A 21,968-nucleotide genomic window follows, 5' to 3' on the forward strand; every position below is an offset into this window, starting at 1 on the left:
TTGAATAACTGCAGTTACTTTTTGGTCATGCTGCTTTCCAGGACAGAAGAAGAAACAAAAGAAAATAATTAATTTAACAGTGAAACTTTCGCTAATAGCTTTTGGGGGGGGAGGGATTTTTTCTTGTGGAACCTTCCTTTCATCTCCAAATCTAAAAATTTTCTTTTAGTAAAGAACATTTAAATTTAAATGTAATGGGAAGATAAAATGAACACTTAATAAAACAAGTGCTTCTATACTTAGGAAAGGCCCAGTTGTTATCAGGGGAAAATTCCAGGCACTGTTGCTTTTAACGTCATATTAAGTGGCACCTAGAAGTGCTTTGTGTTCGTAACATTTGCCAGAATATAAATGGAAAGGATTTCTGACAAAAATAATATTGGTGTTGCGTGGAGTCTGAAGGAATGTTATAACAACACATAAAGGCAAGCAAAGTGTAATTGTTCAGGGGAAGATAAGCTGAAGAGGGTGTATCATCTCGTGTGCAGCTCTGGGAGTGCTGGTTTCACCCTTCAGAAATTAAGTAGCTTAAGGTGGCAGAGACGAGAAAGTCACGGCAGACTGCTGCGTGGCTGCAGCCCCTTATGTGAGACTGCCCTCGTTTCAGGCAGTAGCAACATGCATCCCTAGGGATCTTTCAAAGTCTTTCCAGAGTTAATCTATTGATTTCTTTGTTGTTTGAGGCTTTTGCACAATACCATCAAGGATGGTAGAAGAAACGAAGCCTGGGCAGTTAAGCAGTGGCCAGAATTCCAGTTCGTTTGCCTTACAAATGCCCTGCTATATATTTGGTTTATTCAGGATCCCCTACTGGATGCAGATTCTGAGATTATACAGATCTTTCACACATGCAGTCTCTGACTGGCTACGACTGTGCTGCTGGGTCCTGTGCGTGCTCTCACAATTCTGATAGACAACAGAGGCAGGACTATTTCGAAAGATAAGAAAGTGCAGGAGGCTTTTGGTTTTATTCTGTTATGCCATCGTCATGTGGAAGTTCCTTTTCTTGAACTGATTGCATATCTTAACACCAGGTCTCGACCAGTAACTTGACAATGTCACAGTAACTGCGTAGTAGGTTTTTTTCCAGAAGATTAGAAAACATTCATTTCGTAAGCTGATACTTTGGGAGGATTTGGCACTGCCTGGAATTGAGATAATTCAGCTTGTGGTTGTGTTCGTACTGATCCAGCACAAAGCTGTGCCACTGCAAAATGTGTTGTCTTGTACACTGCTCTCCCACTTAACAGTGTGTGCCAGCACCACATCTCACATGGCCTTGTACAAGGCATCTAATAGGAGTCTGACCTAGATACAAGTAACCTTCATGTGTGTGGGATGGAGGGGAGCGTGTAGGACTGAGGCTGTCAGGAGGGAGCTGAAAGATATGAATGTTTGAAGTAGTGAGAAGGGGCAGGAGAACAGGCCCCCTTCCCTTTGATAGTAGTGCACATTTATGCCACATTTAAGTGACCACATGGTTGCTATCAAAACCCTGTAACTGTGACATCAGTAGCAAATGTCTGCACTTTTTTTATGGTTTTTTTTCCTCCATGGTGAATAGCATACCTGACCTTAGCATTTGTGTTCTCCCATTCCTCTTAGTATCCCAGCAACCATGTACTTGCTGTGCTTTCTTCTTAATTATTTGTAAGCTATTGTGCTAAGGGACGTGTCTTCCTCTCTTGTTGTGGTTATCAAACCTGACCTTGATAAAATTCGGAAGCCTCAGCTGCAGTATAAATAATGTTGGGGAAGAAGTAAATTGTACAAATAACAGCAACTCGTAGGACCATCAAATTCCTCTCAGGCTTATGAGGGTCAGATTTGTGAGGTCTGTAATTAAGTGTGTGATGCCTTGTGTGCAATGAGGATTTCATTTGTGAAGAAAGCTTCAACAAACATGCTTGTAAAAGTGTAATGACTAGAGGGAGTGCTGCTTTTAGGAGGCATTTGAATTCTATTACTGTTTATTCTTTTCCATTTTGAAAACTTTCCACTGATAGTGGTGGTGACTGTAAATAGCATTAGCATTTTAGTTTTTTAGTGGAAAAGCTTTAAAAAGTCACACAACAGATGGAATAATGTGGTTCCATATAACTGAAGAGAGGCATGTTGGCTGCCCCTTGCAGAACAGATCATCACAGTTTTAAACACTTGCTACAAAGAGGAGAAGGAGCAAGTTAGTGCAGTGGCAAAGGACTTGATAGAATCATAGGATGGTTTGTGTTGGAAGGGACCTTAAAGATCATCCAGTTCCAACCACTCTGCTGTGGGCAGGGACACCTTCCACCAGACCAGGTTGCTTAAAGCCCTGTCTGTTCTGGCCTAAATGGGGGCATGCATCCATCATCAGGGGTGGGGCACCCACAGCTTCTCTGGGCAACCTGTTCCAGTCTTTCACCACCCTCACAGTAAAGAATTTCTTCCTGTAATCTAAACCGACCGTGTTTCAGTTTAAAGCCATTCCCTTGTGTCCTATCACTACATGCCTTTGTAAAAAGCCCTTCTCCAGCTCTGTTGTAGACCTCCTTTAGGTACTGGAAGGCTGCTATAATGTCTCCCTGGAGCCTTCTCTTTTCCAAGACTGAACAACCCCAGCTCTCTATCACAGTTCTATCCTGCCACATTCTCTCAAGCCTGTTTTCACAGGAGAGGTGCTCCAGCCCTCTGATCATCTTCACAGCTCTTCTCTGGACTTGCTCCAGCAAGTCCATGTCTTTCTTAAGTTAGGGACCACAGAGCTGGACACAGTACTCCAGGTGGGATCTCATGAGAGCTGAGTAGAGGAGCAGAATCACCTTCCTCAACCTGCTTGCTTTGTAATGCCCTGTATGATACTGCAATTACAAACTGAATGGCTCTGATTTGATAATGTCAAAAAATCCATATGAAAATGGAGTGGTGAGATTGTCTTCTTTTTGTTGTATTGTTTAGCCAATTTTGAGACTCCAAATTACCAATACTGATTTAGAGTACTGCAAACTGGGATAACAATTAGTGCATCTCTCACAGTGGCTGCTTATTCTGTAGAACTTCTTTGTGTAGCATCCATGCAGTTCAGCTCTGGCTATAGATTTTTGAGGTGATCCCTTTCTTAAATGAGCTTTGTGCTTGTATTTTTGTTGATGAGGTTGGAGCCTAACTGTGATTATTTTCCTCTTGGCATAGTGTAATCAGTCTGTGCTTAGTCACATGTATGTGCAATTTAACCCTAACACTGAGAAGTCCTGATGTGTCATCAAGTAAGAACTGGCTAGCCCTTTAATTCCTAAACCTTATCCTGTGTAGGTTCTCAAATCTTAAAATTTGGATCATCTTTCAGTTGTTTGTGATAGGCTTTTGCTGCTTTTCTCCACCTCTTTAGTTGGTTTGATGGTTTTTTGGTTTTGTTTGTTGTTTGCTGGTTTTTGTTTGTTTTCTCCTGATACTCTTATTCCAGATTGTCATATCTCAATTTTCATTCCATCAACCTTAGTTTGAATGGACTCTCAGCCCAGGAAACAAAGTATTTGCAGTCTGATTTCATGTCTCTTCAGCCTTTATGGTATTTAGCTCTTTACTCATAAATCACTCCTTCTAAGCTTTTTAGTCATGAAAGTTGCTCTTGATTGAACATATTCTACTGTTTCAGTTACTTCCTGGTTCTGGGCATTGTACTACCAGAAATATTCTTTCAATGGGTTTATGCCAGAACTAAAGTCACTGTCTTATTCCTTCCCTCACCCCCATCTTCTATAACCTGACCTATTATATATAGGCACTCCTGACTTGCATTAAGCTGATTTTCAGGCAGGTTAAATTGTGAACTCCTGTCAAGTTTATTTTCCCTGTTAGTTTTGGCCCTTTTTAGATTAACTACTTTTCAGGTTGCATGTCTGTATAAAGTTATGCGTTTGGGATTTTTTTCTAAGCCTTATTGATTTTTATTTTGCTATTAGCAGTGCTAAGGTCTCTACAGTATGCCTGTATTTTCCAGTACCTCACCATTTGATGATGTTTCAGTTTTGATTTTAATTATGTTCTCTTTCTAATTAAGAAATTCCCCAGAGAATACCACATGTACCACGGCTAGAATAAGGGTGCAAGGGCATGATTAGATATTCTCTCCCTTACGACTGCCGGAAATTTGTGAAAGCACAGCAAAATGTGATACAGCCTGGGTGTTGCTGCCAAGAATTGCAGTGATTATATCCTGCTGAGCAGAAACACTGTCTTCCCTAAAAGGCAAAGATGGAGCAGAGTAGAGGGATAGGTAGTGATGGGGAGATACAGATACTATAAGTTAGGATTTTTTCAGTCAGTCTGTAGTCTTGTTTTTATCCATCTGGGAATCCTATATTGCTGCATTGTGGCTGTTCTTTTTAGTGTGTTTCACCAAGGCACAGCCTTTCTGTATAAATGATTCCTTAAAATTAGGGCCTTATTCCATAATTGCAGCCTCCTGTTGCTTTTCCTGCATAAGAGCTACTAATCCTGTTATGTTTTGCTTGCAAAAGGATGAATGATCTTTCAGCATTGTCTGAATTAAGGGAGCTGTTTTGAGCTGAAACAGCCTGATGTTAGGAAGAAATCTGGCTGGGGAGGAGGGGTGGATAAATCCTTTTTTTCCTTACCCAGGGTGGGGAGCAGAGTTCATCAGTGACTGCTGCTCTGCCTTTACAGATCTAATCCTTTTCCTATCACAGGTGACTGAAAAGCAAGAGGCATCTCTGTGATAATAGTGTATTTGGGCTTGCTGTTGCCACATCCAATTGTTCTTTCTCCCTCATCATCCAGTGATGTGGTAGAGCAAGTGCTGTGTCCCTGAGGCACAGCCTGTGGGGACACTCATATTTGTTTCCTCCACCAGCAGTCAAAAAAAGGAATCATTTGTGCTCCTGCTAACATTGGTTGTGCTGATCCTATGCCTTGGATTAGCTGTGGTTGCAAGGAATTCTCTTTCTGTTGAGTAATAACTGTAAAATGCAGTGGAAGGAGAGAAGAATGATCCCTGCAGAGAGAGGTTTATGATAGTGTAGGCAGTGCAAGCAGTTGGCCAGAAGGGATCATGCACTTAGCCTAACTCTTGGTGCTCTGCTAGTTGTTAGTAATGGACTGTGAAATTTTGCAATTGTAGTATAGACAGCACTGAATTATGTAAACTACACCTTTCACAAAAAAACCCCACAACAAATGCATTGAGCTTTCTGGTTTTTGGTTTTTTTGAGATTAGCTATTATATTGACATTTTAGAACTTCACCTTTACTTCATGATACAGCATGTTGCACACAGGATGCTGTGCTACTCTGTGTGCTGAGACACCAAACTGCTTCAGGCAGAAACTATGAACGTGTTTGGAGAAGATCATTTTAATTAGCACAGTTAAAACCCCAGCCATATTTGACTTAAGTTATCTAAATGTTGTTACACTCTGTCCAGAGAAAAATTGTTTTCCCACTGATAAGAAACAGTGTCTGATAACAGCAGTGTCTGTTCCACCAGTAAATATTTGCATATAGGCTAGTACAGCAAAGATTTCTTCTTTCTTTTCCCAGCAGCTGACTTTGCCCCAGCAGTGACTTGAAGCCCTTGTTAAAAAACAAGCTAGTAAGGACCTTTGGATGCCAGTGTGCCATCTGTTCTAACTGAACAGATGTTCTCGGGACAGGGCTGATACTCTTGGAAGAGGTGCCAGGTGACAAAAATAGATGTATTTTGTAAGGCAGATAGAAAAGAATGTTGTGTCTTTCCAGCTGGTGTTTTGTTTTGTAGTTGTGGCAGATTCAAGTTGAGAACTCAGAGTAGTGGATGCTTTCTAAATATGAGCCATAGAAGTGTATCTTGCTCTCACTATTTGGTTTGATATCCCTAGGAGACAAGATACTCAAGCGTAAGAGGGCTGCTTGTGTGTTACCACACCATTCAAAGCAGCTAGGAAGCTGTTTGTAGTAAACACCAGGTGCTCATAAATGAGTGAAGTGTCTTGTTATTTTGGGAAGTGCTATGAAGTATTTTTAGTATATTTTTTTTTTAATTGGATGAACCATGATATCAGAAACAAACATTTTTGTTGCTGTTTTCGTTTGTTCAGAGTGAAAAATTGAAGCACACAGTTATAATGCAAAAGTAAAAAATTATTTGTTACGTATGTGTATACAGCATGTATATACTCCACAGGATTAGATATATTCCAAACTTAAAGCATCTCAGTAAGAAGGCTTTATGTATTAGATTAAAAAAAACAAAAAACAAAACAAAACCTAAACACAAAACCCACCAACAAACAATACACTATTGTGAGCATTTAATTGACAAAATGCTACTCTGTTCTTAGCTTTGCAAAACTCATCCCCTTGCTTTTCAGCAGCAATAATATTTAATTGACTTGTATAATCACTTATGTACCAAAGTTGAAGAGTTTCTTTCCAATTTTACTGCAAACTGTTAAGTTTGTAGAGGTGCTAGATTGAAGTAAGGGGCTTGCATTGAAGAATTTTCTTAGAGAAACCACTGATGACTTCCAGAATGTCTTCCCTTAAGGTGAGTTCATATTGAAATAGTTGTCTTTAATCTCTTAATTTTTATAGCTGAGTCTTAGAGACAAAATTCATCCTGCTCAATAAATTGGTTTGGCTTTATAAATCCATATATTTCCTGTTCATCATGTCCAACCCTTGGGGGTTTTCTTTTGAGTAGAGATGGAAATTCTGGCTCTGAAAAATAAGGATATAATCTCAGCTGCATTAAGGACTAGTTCTTTCTTCTTTTTTGACTGTAGTGTAATGGTTAAGGTGGATATAGAAAAGCATTCATCCCACTGTAGTGGGAAAAGCAAAGGAAAAAATTTCATGACACAAAATACAGTGATAGTTCCTGATGTCACTTTACACTGCAGGACACGACATGTGTCACTAAGAGAGGCTTTCACTGAAATAGGTTTGTGCTGGTGCCTCTTAATTCAGCCAGTCATGTGTATAACTGTAATACAGAACAATATGTGACAATCCCAAGGTATTCTGTGAGCACCCGAAGATAACTTTGAAGTTATCTTGTCTGGATGGAGCAATCCAGGCAAAATAAATTTTAGATTCCTTAAGCCTTAAGCACTTGACATGTCTATTACTTACAGGAAGAATCACGACTTGGTATCTTTCCTAAGTTTTATTAGATCACTGCACAAACAAACAAAAAAGCTAAAGTGATACCACCAATTTAGGATTTTTTAATGCTAATATCGATCACTGTGCACGAAAAATGAAGCAAGGTGACTGTTAAATTGATTAACAGCTGAGTGGTCGATCTTAATCCAAGCAGCACTTAGCTTTGCCATTCCTTGCCTCCCAGGGGAGTGCAGTACCATCTTTTAACTTAACTTCCTTGAACAAGTATAGGATTAATGGATTGACTTACTAGAAATTGCAGATGTGATAAATTTTATTGCCCCAAAACTTTCAAACCTATTTGTATCAGACACTTTTTTAGGGGCAACAGCTGAGAGAATTTTTGAATGTTTGCTGTGCTCTTTCTTGCTTGTGGAATGTTCTCATGAGTGAGCATGGAACAAGATAGATTAACCATATCAGTGAACTATTTTATGATAAAACCTAATTTTAATATTTCACATTTTACTTTTCCTCAAAAAGCACTATTTATCCAGTCAATGTGTCCTTTTCAGTAAAGATACAATACTTGATGTTGTCTGGCAAGGAACACACTCAACAGTCTTCGTGCATCTTTGGCCAGAAATTGGCATGCATTATTTAATGTGTAGAAGTGTTGAGTTTGAGGCTTTGGGGGTTTTTTTAATCGTTCACATCTCATTTTACTATTGAAGCTATCCAGTTCATTAAGCAAAGGAAATATTCCCTGAAGGAGATAAATTGGACTTGGGGGCAGGGAGTGAAGTGGGGACGTAACAGTCTGGAAAGATTTTTAGAAACAGTAAGTCTTGTCATCTTATCTGGGTTTAAGTTATAAATTAAAAGAGGAAAGATGTGCTTCTGCCCATTTTTTTCTCAACAGGCAAGCAGGAGTTTGAACTGAACTAGACTGAATGGAAAAAAATACTTTCAGAGTTACAGAAGAGGCCATAGTTGTGAGGAGTTGGTTCCTGACTTCAGCACATCATGATATTGGGATTTAAGCAATGAATTCTTTGCTTTCATTATTACAACTGACAGTAAAAATTTGACCAGAAGTGTGGGCTGCTTGACAATTGTCTAACTGATTTTAATTGCTGATGATATGTCTTGGTCTTAATACAGTTTGTTGTAATTTCAAATGAAATTTAAAAAATTGTAGAGCAATACAAGTAAAAATATCTTGAAGTCTATTTAAACTTTAAAAAAAACCCCATGTTTTCACTTTTTTTTTTCTTCTGCTCTCTTTCAAAAACATAAAAGACAACATAGTCCAGGATGTCTCCCAGATAATAAAAAGAGAAATTTTTTTTCAGTGATTCAAAAAAAAACTGATGGGAGATTAGATGATACCTGATGGCAGCTGATGCTGGGATCCCTCAATCTGATCACAGAAACTCTAGCTTAAGCCTTCCCTTATGTGAATTCCTGATACAAATATTTATAATAAATTTGTAGTAAATGCTTTCTTGATTAAACATCTCAGTTAATTTTTTACTTTGCTTCCAAACTGCGATGTTGTTGGTTCATATTCAGTTCAGTTGTTGTCCTCAGTTCATTGTGAGACACAGAGCCTGGATTTTGTGAAAATGAATAAAAAGCCTGAAACCTGTCTAATCTTGGAAATTTAATGAGAATTATATTCCCATATTATATCAGAATTATACTCCCATATTCTGTATTTTAAATGCACAGAGATCAAGGGAAGTTTCTCTGTATTCTGCCATTACAAATGGGAGTTGAACAGGTGAATGGTAACTGTTACCTGCAGTTACCAGCAGGTCTAAAGTTATCATCAAGCTATCTTGTTTGAAGTGCTACAAGAATTGCAGCATTTTGTGGTGTTTGTCTTAATGATGTACCTCAATTCTAAATGAGCTTTTCATTCAAACTGCTTTCAGAGCTATGAATTCTTTAGTAGAGAAATGATGAAATCATTGACACTGAAGTTTGTTTCAAGAAACTTGTTTATAAATGCAGTTGTTTTATACAAAGCAAATCTGAATTAAACTTAAAAAACAATTCTTAGGTTTCTGAAAGAACAAACCACTTAGTAAACACCCTAATACCTAGGACATTATTTACCTTTACTGTTTTGGAGGCTAATCCTACAATTATTTTACACAGGTTTCACCTGGAACATCTCGTCCAAGTTACCCAGCTACCAGCTATCAGGACTCCAGCAACTGGGAATCTCTAATGAAAATTAAAGAGGGGCTGCTAAGACAGAAAGAGTTTGTGATTGATCGGTGAGTAACCTGCTCCTGCTCCATTCATTAGATGAGATGATGTAAAAGCTACAGTGTAAAAGCTGACTTTCAGGAGAGCTGCTTACTCATACAGTTGTTAGGCTTCAATCCAGCCACTATTTATGTGCAAATACGTGGGAGCTAATCCTTGCTAGGAGAGAAGACTGGCAGCTGGCTAAAAGTCTTTTACAAAGTTGGAAATGTATTCAGGGGGTTTAATGCCTCTGGAGTGGAAAAGGGAAAGTGATACCAACAGTCAGTTCTGCTGTCAGCTTCCTCTCTTAGCTTCTTCCTGGTCTGGGAGTTTGTGTCAGACATTTTTCTGCTTGTACAGATCTTGCAAGTGACTTGCAAGATGAAAACTGGTCGGTTGCATGGTGCTGATTTTCTTTTCCATGACAAGTACAGAAAGGCAATATATTTGAAGCCAGTTCATAAAGCTTTGAGAAACTGGCCTTAGCAGTAATGTTCAGCAGGAAAATCCTATTTGGACACTGATACAAATTGTTCAAATAAGAAAATATAAAATCCAGGAGTAAATACATAGCTTCTTAACGAAAATTGCTGTCCATCCGAATGGGCCTCTTAATGAGGAAAATACGCTTTTAATAAGAGCCTGAGCTTAATGAAGACTACACTAAAATAGATGTCACCAGGCACTGCAGAGTTTGGATGTAGGACATTTAAGGAGGATATTTTTATATTTGACATAATGGTAATTTGGCATGGTCTGTGTTTCAATAATAAACTCTTGGCTCATGGCTGAAAGAAGAGTGATTGTTCTGATCTTGATATAGTTGTGCTCTTGTTATTGATAGTTTGCTCCACAACATGAGGAGAACTGTGTAAAGCAGGTGATCACACTAATGTTAGGAATCCATTATGAATAGTTTTATATTTCATTTAGTAATTTCTATCTTTTTATGGGTAGAGATAGGCAACTTGGGCATGACTTACTTTGGGACCAGGAGAATTACACTTGTGCAAGATCTGTTCATTCTATTATTGCAACAGAGCGAGGAATTGCAGTGGTATAAGGTGCTTCTGTCCCTTAGTAGTCTGACCAGTAACTCTGCTGGCATTGCACTGTTGAAGGTTGGGATCCTCTTCCCCAGTGGGATGTAGGATGTTAGTGTGTGTTTACCTGCTCTGGTGGTACACAGGTAGGAATGGGCACACTGCCAGCTCTCCTGCGGGGGTGGTCACGTCCCAAGGGGGTAAGCAGTTAAAATGGAAACATCCTTAGCTGTTGTTTACGTCTCCTCTGTCAGAGCCTTTTGATCTGCTGCCTAGATCTGCTGTCTGTATTACAGTGGTTTTTTCAGGCTTGGTGTATCAATAGCAGCAAACCTGCGGCATTCCTCCTGGGGCCCAGGCTGTCAGCAGCCTTTGTGAGTACATGGCCCTTGATGTCTGGGGCAGTCTTTGGTGCCTCTGCTGAGCTTGTGTTCCTCTGCACTCTGCTTGAAGGCTTGTTCCACAGTGGCAACTAAAAATGCAGTTCGTGTTGCTCTTGTTACGCTGGAAGTGTGTTTGCAGTCAAGGGTGAAGTTTCTGAAGTGACAGTTTGTAACCTGATTTCCTGCTAACATTACTTGATACTAGTCATGTTGAGGAAGAAAAGCTGTTTCTTGACATCCAGTGGCAGTGTTTTGTTCTTTTTTTTTTTTGTATAAGTCATTATTTTTGAGTGTCTTAATGATGGTGAATACAGTTCTTTCTAGATTTCTGACCAGAAGTCAGTTTAGATAATTTCTTTTCATTCAGCTGAAATGGCAAAATATACTCTGGAAGCTATTGAAGTGAAACAAAGGCCACTTAATGATGTTACAGTGTTTCGTTTAAGTAGACACTTGGTGTAAGAGTTAAGCATGTTGTACTTTATAATAATACAGTATAACAATACATCACAGAACAGACTCTTTTTTGAATATTGAGCCTCCATTTGGACAAAATACCTTAAAAGTTATTTTAAAATTAAATAAAAACATTTAAAAGAGATGGTTTGTATTATTTAAGATTAGTACGAATTGATGTTGCATATTTGCAAAGTTTTACAATAGATTCTTAAATTTTTTTTGTTAAGAAGAGGTTGTGTCTTCTATGGCAAATAAAAATACTTTTGGTTTCACTCATGAAGCTTCTGTGCAAAAACCTTGAAATAGAACTCCATTAAAAAGTACTAGTGTTATATTTCTTATCAGATCAATTATTAATAAGACTTAAGTGTGAATCCTTTCTTCAAGGCACTAAGTGGAAATTTACCTTGTGGACACACAAAGCCTTGCACTGAGATTCAAGATGATATCTGGGAGTAAACCTAAATCTTCCAGCTCCTAGTCTTCCTGATCTTACTTTAAACTTCTTTTCAGACTTTGAATTTGTTTGGGAATAGTGACCTAAAATAAAAATATAAAGTTTGCTAAAGTGTGATCAATTCAAGACAGTAGTAGTTAAATTACAGAATTTATGCTTTGAGGAAATGGAGGAGGAGTTAGTTTGTTGACTGGGGTTAGGTAGTAGGTGTTTGTTGAGAAGGCCCTTTGTACCTGTGGTTCTGATGGAGTTTTAGAAGGTGTCATGTCCTTAAGTCATGTCTCATGCTGAATTTACAAACTGGTAGCTGGGAGATGCCAACAAGACTTGTTTGATTCTGGGGGAACAGAAGCTCAGGAGAGATGGATTATGCAGTGGGACAGCAGCTGGCATAGTGCTCCAGAACAAGCTGTTTGCTGCTGGCAGGTACAAGGAGCAGCTGGATAAAAAGATGCACACTGGGAACACCATTCTCCAGCACTTGTCACCAGCCTCCCTTTCACCCACAGGGACATTAGCCATTTTTTTAAGGTTAAACACTCTTGCTGGGAATTGTACTGGTGTCCTACTTATGTAGGAGATGGAGGAGATTAACATCACACACCTTGGTGCTTGAATCTGTTGATTAGTAGGGAGTGGATGCTCTGTACAGGGTAGTATCCTTAAGCTGTTCTACCTTTATCTTGTTAAAAAAGGGAGGAAGGGCAGGAGAAGGAAGGCGAAACATGCTGCCTGCTTCTCTTCTTTCCTCACAAAGATAAAAAGGCAAAAAAAATCTGGCCCTTCCAGATTAGATTATTAAACTTCCTTGTTTTGCATTGGAAATAACAATTAGGAATAGTTGCAAGTAAGTTTCAAATAGCTATAAAAACAATTCAAGGAATAATGCTTACAGTGTAAATCATCATATTTGTATACTTTGGCGTGTCACTGGAAATTCAGGCTGTAAGTAGAGTTTTAAAACCCAAACAGCCCCTTGCACCTGTGAATAGAATAAATGGCTCAATTTTTGTTCTGTACAGTGTTGGACAGCAGATGTAGTAGTAGGTAAATTAAAATTGATTTTATTTGTATAGTCTTTTCACCATAACAAAGGCGTTTATTTAAGCAGTACACAGTAGCATAAAGGAGTGGGTTTAAAAGTCGTTTTGGTTTGCTTTTTAAAACTACTCTAGAAGTCACTTCTAATTTAATTAATAAAAACCTGAAATGGTTTTTAAGTCTGCTCTGAAAAAAATGAGGAGAAGATGGTACTTTTAGAAAGTGAAAACGTGGCATAAGGAAGTGAACCTGCTCTGCGTGCACGTGTCCATGGGATCACAGTGGCACTTCTTAAAGATGTGTGTCATGTTTTCTCCACATAAAAATTGTTGGTACAGGCCTTGAATGAGGACTTAAGGATTTGTCTGTAAGAGGAAATATGCTGCTGTAACACTTTAGTAGAATGTCTGTCACCTAGTATAGGAAAATAATTGGATTATATCATTGCCTTACTTCTCTGGCGGGTTAGGATGTAACACTACATTATGTTTAGCACCAGAGGGAGCCAACATTGTTTGTATTGGTTTAGAAAATTACACCATCACATTTTAATTCTTTACGTTGCTCCTTTGTTCAGTACATAACAACACTGAAATTACAGTGTTTGGTACAATGGCGAATGTCTCTTGAGACTGCACTGCCGCTGTCGATGTCTCTAGTGTGATCCTGGCAGTGTTTATGTGCCAGGGGCTGCAAATAGGGGGTACATGAATAAATGCTAAATATCTGAACATATGACATAAGATGCTGAGAATACCATTGTGCATGCAATGTTCTCTTCTAGTCAGCATAAGGGCATTTGAACAGCTTTTTAAGGAAAGGTAGATAGAGAAGTACAGTTTTAGTGAATAGCTGTTATTCCTCAGGGCAAAACAGCATTTACATTCTTAAAACAGTTGCTAAACCATTAACTTTTAATCCATAGCAGAATTAGGATTGGATGTTTTCACTGGGACAAGAGTATTAAATATTCTTTGCCATATATCAAATTGTGCTGACCTCAGTAATTGACATCAAACTGTATGTGCTCTGGTAATGCTTGTTTTAATGCTATTGTAAAGCTGTAATTCTTTTTGTTTGGACGGCTTCTTAAGATCTGCAACATTAGCACATCCACTTGATCATGTCTTGACTCCCAAAAGTAGTGTTCCCATCTTCTCTTCAAGGTGAGTTCTGCTGTGACTGGTGGAAAGGTTCTCTTAGAACTACAGTCTCCTAACTTCACCAAAAAAGCAGACTTTATTGCATAGGAAATTTGAGAGTATCTTTTCTCATTAGCTTTGCTGATGTTGGAGTTCTTTGGCATTATCTTCCAAATTCCGGAAAATGTATTCACATTGTTTTTAGGACTTTGTTTACAAAGGATCTCTTTCCCTATCAGTGTTCTGCACGTTTGGACTTGTGGTCCCAAGAGATTGTGCCTCTAAAACAAAGGGATATAAAAATTTGTATCTAACTTCTTAAGCAACAAAACAAAGCAGCATACCTCCAACTGCGGTGTGGAATAAATTGTATCTGTAATAGAGAGGGATCTGTATTGTATTCTACTTTGCATCTCAATTCTGAAGAAATCTGCCCACACATTTTCACCTAAAGCAGCAAATTCTCATAACCTCATGACTTTTGAAGGTAAGTATTAATTGTAATTTGATTTCTTATGAAGTTACTAGTGTCCCTTCTGTGGTGGAGGAAGCTCTGTTCTAAAGTCCCTGAGGTGTTTGAAGATACTGGATCTGTATCTTGACTTGAAGTGTGGGATTTAGATTTACACTAATTAAAGAATTAAAATTAAGAAAAACTTAAAAGTTGAGGGGAGAAAGTGCTACTCTGGCAAATGTTTCTAAAGGCTCTTTCGTATTAAAGTATGGGGTAAAATGGGCTTATGGAGAACAGATGAATTGGTCCCACATTCAAGAAAATGTGATTTGTTTCTAGATAAATGCATGTATGAGTGTCTGTATAAGCATGTGTCCGTGCTTGTCCTGTTGTGAATGTGAGAAAATGATGTGAATGTCAGTTATGTTGTACTAGTATTTTTGAGACTTAAGGAGAAGCAATTTGTATATTAAGCAGTTTATTAATGCTGGTCTCTGGAGACAGTCCAGGCTTGTGCACATTGAGCTGAACTCTGTTGTCTGGGATCCCGTGTCCTTTGTGCTGACTTGAGTTTTCAAAGGGGATTGTTTGAGCTAAAGGACAGAACTGCACCTGAATCAAAATAGAGATCTTCCCCTCTTCCCATCAGTACATCACTCTTACAGCTCTAACTTTGGTTTTGCTCCTTTAAATGGATTCAGTTAGTGTCAAGTAGCACCAGTAATTTTCCTCTGAATTCTAGACAGCTTTGTAAGTAGAGTCACAGGATGGGGGGAGCTTGGCTGCCATTTCATGGGGCATAGCATGTTGTCTTCGATGTGCTTGTCTGCAGAGAACAGTGGCACAGGCATGTGCCCCACCAGAAACAGCCCCTTGCTGTCCACGGACAGACAGACTGCAAATTTAGCAGACCCATAATTGAAAGCCTTTTTGGGGCATTTCCCTGCTGTTTTCTGAGCCTGACTTGAAATACAAATGTCCTAGTGAGGTGATGCTCATCACTGAAGCCAGTACTTGTCCTGCCTTTCTCCCTTCGCTGATGAGCAGAAGAGCACCAGCTCTCTTGGTTGCACAGCAGTGCCAGTGTGGGCCACAGTGGAGGTCCCTGTTCCAGCTGTGGCAGCTGGGCCAGGCGGTACCTGTGGTGTGCCATGGAGGGGAAGGAGGTTGAGGAACTCGACAGAAACTTGACAGCCTCTAGATGCTAAAGGCTGATTGTGTTTGGTTTTGTTTTTTTACAGTGGTGGGATGATTGATTGGTAATAAGGAGCTTCTGGGGACAGTGTTCCCGCTGTAATAGGCGAGCTGTGTTTTTGAGAGCATTTGAACTTTCTACACTCCCTTTAAATAAAGGGTTATGCAGCAGAATAACAGTAACAAGGATGGGCTAACAGAGTATTAAAACTGTCTTGGCATATGAGAGTATCAGTGACAAAATGCATTTGGTATGAAGTCTCCAAAGACTTAAAGGAGTGTATGTAAATAGTAAATATGTTTGTGTGGTGTTTATCTTCTCCTTGTGACTGCTGCTGTTTTCAGAATTTTTGTTTCTGAGTGCCATGAGGTTAATGTTGTTTTCACAGAGGTAGTTATGCAGAGAAGTTGAGCAGGATTTACACAGCCTTGAAACATTTCTATGATGTGTTTTGTTGGCAAGATTTTATAACGGTGGAGAGTTTCATGCTTTGCAGAGTGAAAAGAAGCAAGCTAGTTAAATTCTGTGCTCTGTCTCATCACGGATTAATTTGTCTCACCTTTTTTCCTGCAGGGATTTGGTAGGGTAGGAAAAGGATTATGAAAGGAAATATGGTAATGTAGTCCAAACTACACTGGAAGTTCACAAATATCTTGAAACATTTACTCTAGGCTGTAGCATTTAGTTTAGGCTACTGAAATCCTGCCTGGTAAAGAAGGCACTGCTAAGTTACAGTCAACTGTAAACAGAAAATCACATAATGCTTTCAAGAGGTGACAAATGGGTAAATAATTTTAAAGCACATGGAGCAAAGACATTTTAATACATCTGTCTAGTAAGTAATAAGGTGATAAAAAATTAAAATTTGCTTCAGTTCATAGGTTAGGATAACTCATACTAAGTAATTTTGGTCTGTGTAACCAGGCACGCACAAAAGTTGTCAAGGCTTTATATTTTCTCATATGAGTATAATAACTCTTGGGCTTATAAAAGGTCTGTTACAAGTTGAGAGCATATTCTTTTACCTAATCTTTGAATCTGCTTCTTCCAAAATAAGTTGGAAGCTTTTTGTTTGTAGTGCCATGTTACAGATACCAACCAGAACTGTACGAAGTTTTTCAGTGTTACATACTCTGTTTATATTTGTACAAGCTTGTTCTGTCTAAATAGTGGAATGGCAAAAGTAAGCCTCAAAATGACCTGTGCTGATAGAAAGTGTTTTAAGGCTTGCTATGGAGTCACATAAATACATTCAGTTTCTTCCTTCTTATGAATCACGTTGAATGAATACTTCTAAGATACTTCCAAATGGCAGCTTATATATACTGATTTTCCATTCATTGCTGTTCTTTATAGATATAAAAATAGGGAAAAATTAAAAAAAGGTGTTCCGTAGGCATGCATCATGTCTTCTATAACACATCTAGCTGAGAAAAGGCTAACTTTAATATATTCAATATTTTTCAAATATGAAATTTCTCTTATAAACCAAATAATTGGAATACAGTTGACTGATAACTAGGTAGAAGAATATGGGTAGCTAAAATAGTCCCTTTAATTGGGCTTTTTGCATCTTATTTTTCCTATTAAAATTTGCAGTTGGCATCTTTTCAACTAATACATATTTCACGTTTGTTTATAAATTGTATAATACATGTTTTGTATACTCATAATAATATTTCCGAGATGCTCTTCATAAACGCAACCCTCCCCAATTTTAAAAAAAAGCCACAGGCTTTGATCTTTTTTCTATGCTTTGCAGGATTTGCTTTTCCAGTATGTGTGCAGGCAGGTCTTCTCCCTTGAAGTTAACTTGCATTTGCTTTTTATCTCTTTTTTAAAATTGGGTTTAGACATCTGGGTTCAGCATCATGGTTTACAGAAAAGCCAGTCCTACTGCTTGCTCAGAGATGAAGCTTTGCAAAACAATTGCATGCTTGCATGCAAATTTATCCTCAGATAAAAAAGAAGGAAAAATGAAAATTAATAGAGTGCACAAAGTTGGTTTTAAGTTTACTGAGGAGGTTGCTCTGTGTGTTTCTGATGGCTGCTGACAACTCCATTCTGGAGTCAGCTGCTGAGGTGCCCGTTGCTCCATGGAGAGCACTGCACACCTCGCAGGGCTGGGACTTGGGCTAGGGTGGAGACCTGGCTTGTATTTGCCCTGCAGTCATGCTAGTTCAAATGCAGTCATGATTTAAGCAGTGATATCATTTGTGATATAATTAAATAGTAATACTGTTTCTGCTGTACACTGGCCAAGCAATTGGTGTAAGAGTTTAATTCTCCTTTAGTACACAAGCACTATTATTTTACACAAATATTTTACCCTAGGGTAGGGTACATCTTGCATAAAGCAGTTGACTGAGAAAGTCTTAAGCAAAGCAAAAAGAAAGACCTTACAGGAAAGCTGTGCTGACTATCTTATATAATAACCTTTTCTTCATAAGTCCTTTCTGCTCCCCTTGATTTGTAAATCTTTTTACTGGTTGGAAAATCAACTCTGGCAAAGAGAGAGGCTGAACAGAAGTCCAAGTAAAATGGAAGTGTGAGTTTTGTTTGTTTTCATTCTGTTTTCTGTATACTTTCCCCTGCTTATACTTCTGGCCCTAGCATCAAATGACAACAGAAACCTCCCTCGACCCCCACAGAATTGATAGAATTTTTAAGTTGCATTTCTACAGGATTTGCTTATTATTATGAACTGAGCACAGACCCTTTTGGTTTGCTTAAGTGAAAGTCACAAGTCACATGGTAACTGTAGTTTTAGTGTTCATACTCTGATGAGGTTCCAGTTCTAGTGCTAAATTAGTCTAATTGCAGTCTGGCTGCAGTGGGCAAAAGCCCACAGCTAACACAGATCCAGGACAGCTGAATAACATTGTTAGTGTATTCTTCAGTACAAGATCAATGTTTTTTTTAATCTCCATTCAGTCCTTTTGAAATAAGATTTGTGTATTACAGGCAAAATCAGCAAATTAACAATTTACATCAGAAGATAAGGGAGAATGAATTACGAGCTCAGCACGCAAGACTGAGCCATCTTGTGAACTGCGAAGAACCTTACGTGACTAATTTACAGGTAGGATGAATACTTTTCTTTCATCAAAGCTTTCCATTGCCCAGCAACTGGCACCTCAACACATGCTCACAATTTGCTGCAGGCTAAAATGTAGAGCCTTTGTGATTATTGATGGCTGTGTAATTGCATAGCTGAGAATTGTATAAAGAATACCCTCTTAAGTTTGTAGTTTACCTTATATTTGCAGAAATATAAATATTGTTAAAATTTTGTACATACTTGTTTTGAATGATAAAAATGAGATGGGAATGAGGGATTAGGACACTGTAAGAGTAAGGGTTTAACAGAGCGCATGTATCATAGTCCTACAGGTAGATATTAGGAGATAAAGTAGATGATAGGAGAGTATCTGAAAACAACTAATGGAAGGTTTTCTGAAGAGGAGGAGGAGGTAGCCCTTTGGATGGTTAGATTGTATCACTAGAATAGATGGAAGAGATGTGAGAAGGCAAACAGACTGGTGGGATACCTTTTGACAAAACACCTGAAAAGGATATGGATTAGTACTCCTAGGGAACACTTAGTCTGAAAGGGAATGTGTGGTGGTATTTTGGCTATAATTGTCCTAACTTTCATCTAACTGGCGCCATTATCAAGATAGCGTAAGGATGAGGTAGCAAAGGTTAACCAGGAAATGCAGTTTGAGGATTGTGGCTGCTTACAGCACACAAAATCTTCAGGCCTTGGCATATCTAAAAGGCAATGCAGCAAGAGAGTGTTAAAGGAAGATATGCAGAGAAATAGCTTTTATGTCCCTCTTTTATGATGTTACCTTTTTCTGTCACAAACACTGCACTAGGATCTCAGCTAGTGTACTTCAACATGACATTAATTATGTCCTTGGAATAACACAGCTGTACATCATGTGAGAATGTGGGTTGTGTGACACAGCAGAGAAATGCAAGTGGAGCCTTGGTGTGAAGTTAGGTATCCAGAAACTTTTTCAGACATCTAGGAATGTTGCTTTTGGTGCTTCCAGATCTTCTTTAACAAAATATTTTAGAATCTGTCTAGATTAAGATTTTTTTTTGGGGGGGAGGGAGGCAGGGAGAGACACAAACAAAACCAACCAAATAAGAAACAGTAGTGCAGAAACTGAAATTTTAGTGTACATATCTTAGTACACGATATTGCGCTTCAAATAAAGTAACAGATGCATTAATTTTTCATAATTTAAAGAATTTTGAAAGTTTATAATGTATTTGAGTTCCTGCTTGATTTGTGTGCCTTCTATAAAATGAATTTATGAAAGCAAATCTACTTTAGTGAAGGTTTGAATCTCCTAATGCTTTGCTGAAGGATGTCACTAGTTAAAGAAATTATACAGACAGTAGTTTTAAAGATACCAATTTGTGTTATTAAAAGAATCTTGAAATTGAGAGCCTAATGGGACGCATCTCCTTTTTCATCCCACATGCAGCTGACTTCCATTTTGTGCTTGTCTGTCTCTGGACAGTGGGGGTTGAAGTTTTGGTATACAGAACAGAAGACAGGAAGCCTGAATTCTGATTATAGCTTTATTCTCAGGCTTGTCCCTGTACCATTCACACTGCAGGCGTGATAGCTTTAAGGTTTGCTAGTACTGATGGTTCTGCTTTAGAAGTGTCTTTGGATTAAAGCATCTCTTACTTCAGTATATTCATAGCCATTTTATAGTGGTTTTCTTCCCAGGAGATGGTATGATAATTCAGTGGCAGTGATTTGTTTTGAAAATGCTTTTTATTTGGATTTGTAGGGATTTATTTTGGGAGAAACATCACACCTCTTCCATAAATCTGAGGGGAGAAGTGCCCCTGCAATGTTCTTGTGCATATGTTGTGAATGGTGTCCAGCTTCTTTGTTTTTCTGTTCCAGATTCCTGAAGTACATGCTGTTGCCATGTATTTTAATGTTTGAAAAATCAAACCCCACCCTTCCTGAAACCAAAAAAAAAAAAAAGCAGGACTGTTTTCTGCTGTGCTTTTCAAATGTAGAGTGGTATGTGTGCGTTCATTTGTATGATTTTTTTATTTCTTTTTGTAAGCAACCACAGTATGAGAACACACTGCTGCAACCTCACATTTCAGAAAGATCAGCCTCCCACCTTGAGGAGCTTGAGCGAAAGATTGCAGCAGCTGAGAATAAGGAATTACAACTCAGTGAAATTGTAAAACAACTTTCAAACAAATCTAGTGAGGAGAAAAAGAAGATGGAGGAGAAAGTAAGTGTCTTTCATGTTCCATATTTCCTTTTGCCACTGTTTTCAGCAGCATATGTTTTGTTTACTAGAAAGCAACTCATTATGTGGGTGTCTGAGCTATTTTCAAAACATAGCTAAATTATCTGTGATAGAAAAATTGAAAGTTAATGATTTTAGGTGTTGCTGATGGATGAATCTGATCTCGTAGAGAGTGCATCCTAAAAAGTGGTACTAGATAAAACAGTAATCATGATGACAGTTTTAACAAGGTATCAGTTAAACTTTGAAAAAATGCTACTCAACTCTAAGAATTCCTGTAGCTTGAAGTATTTATTACAGTAAACAAAATAACATTTAAAAACATAGAGTGTGAAAATTAAATCCTTATTTTTAGCATGGTTTGTAAATGTGGCCCTCATGCTTTGAGATACACTTACCAGCCTGTATGTGCCTACTCTGCAAGAGTGATTTGCTTGAGGCTTTCCTAGGATGTTCAGAGTAGACTGTAGTCTGAGACAAGGATGGCTGTGTTCTTGGAACTGTTTTGACAAGGAGTTTCTTTGCAGGCTGAAGCAATTCCCAGATATAGTTTTGAATGTACTGACAGCCTTCCTTTATTGCAAACAGGAATGTGCCATTGACCCAGGGGTTAGTAATTAATGTTTTAGAGACACATTGTCACTGTTACCTTCTCTTCTTTAGTTACTGGGTTTAGATTTCTATTAATGCAGATTCAAGGAAGAGAAGCAATATGATACAGTGAAGTATCAAGTGGAAAGACAAAGCAGAATGCGTAATTAATCTCAAATTCTGCCTTGCCATTTCCTTTGAGCCCTGCAGTGTGCTTTCACAAAGAGTAACATTCAGGAAGGGCAGAAATTGCATACTGCAGCTTCTTCCTTTCTGAGCTTTTACTGCTTGGGTTCCTCGCTGTGAAGGAGCTGGTGTGGTGGCAGTGGTGAGGGCCTGTGCAGCAGAGCTTTTGTCAGCAGGATGGTCTGTAGGTTGGACCCTGATTCACTGCACAGTCCTGATTCACCCCTTAACTGTCCATTTTGTGCATTGAATAAAAAGCTCTCAAGGAAAGAGGGCAGGGGGGCACAGTGGAAAATACTCTTTCTGCGTTTTTTTCCCACTTTTTTGACTTAGGTAATAAAGCAAAGTAAGTACCAGGAATGTGAACTAAGG

General features: G+C 38.5%; 1 protein-coding gene across 2 annotated transcripts in view; it reads left to right on the forward strand.

Moving 5' to 3' along the window:
- Nucleotides 1-21,968, forward strand: part of CEP85L (centrosomal protein 85 like) — a 144,839-nt gene that overhangs the window by 109,707 nt on the left and 13,164 nt on the right. For both annotated transcript variants that reach the window (XM_064649679.1, XM_064649678.1), the window contains exons 4-6: nt 9,250-9,371; nt 18,484-18,601; nt 20,625-20,801. In XM_064649679.1, coding sequence (XP_064505749.1) covers nt 9,250-9,371; nt 18,484-18,601; nt 20,625-20,801 — 417 coding nt within the window. The remainder of the gene's footprint in view (nt 1-9,249; nt 9,372-18,483; nt 18,602-20,624; nt 20,802-21,968) is intronic.

The sequence above is a fragment of the Pseudopipra pipra genome, chromosome 3 (assembly GCF_036250125.1).
Source record: "Pseudopipra pipra isolate bDixPip1 chromosome 3, bDixPip1.hap1, whole genome shotgun sequence".
Lineage (NCBI taxonomy): Eukaryota > Metazoa > Chordata > Aves > Passeriformes > Pipridae > Pseudopipra > Pseudopipra pipra.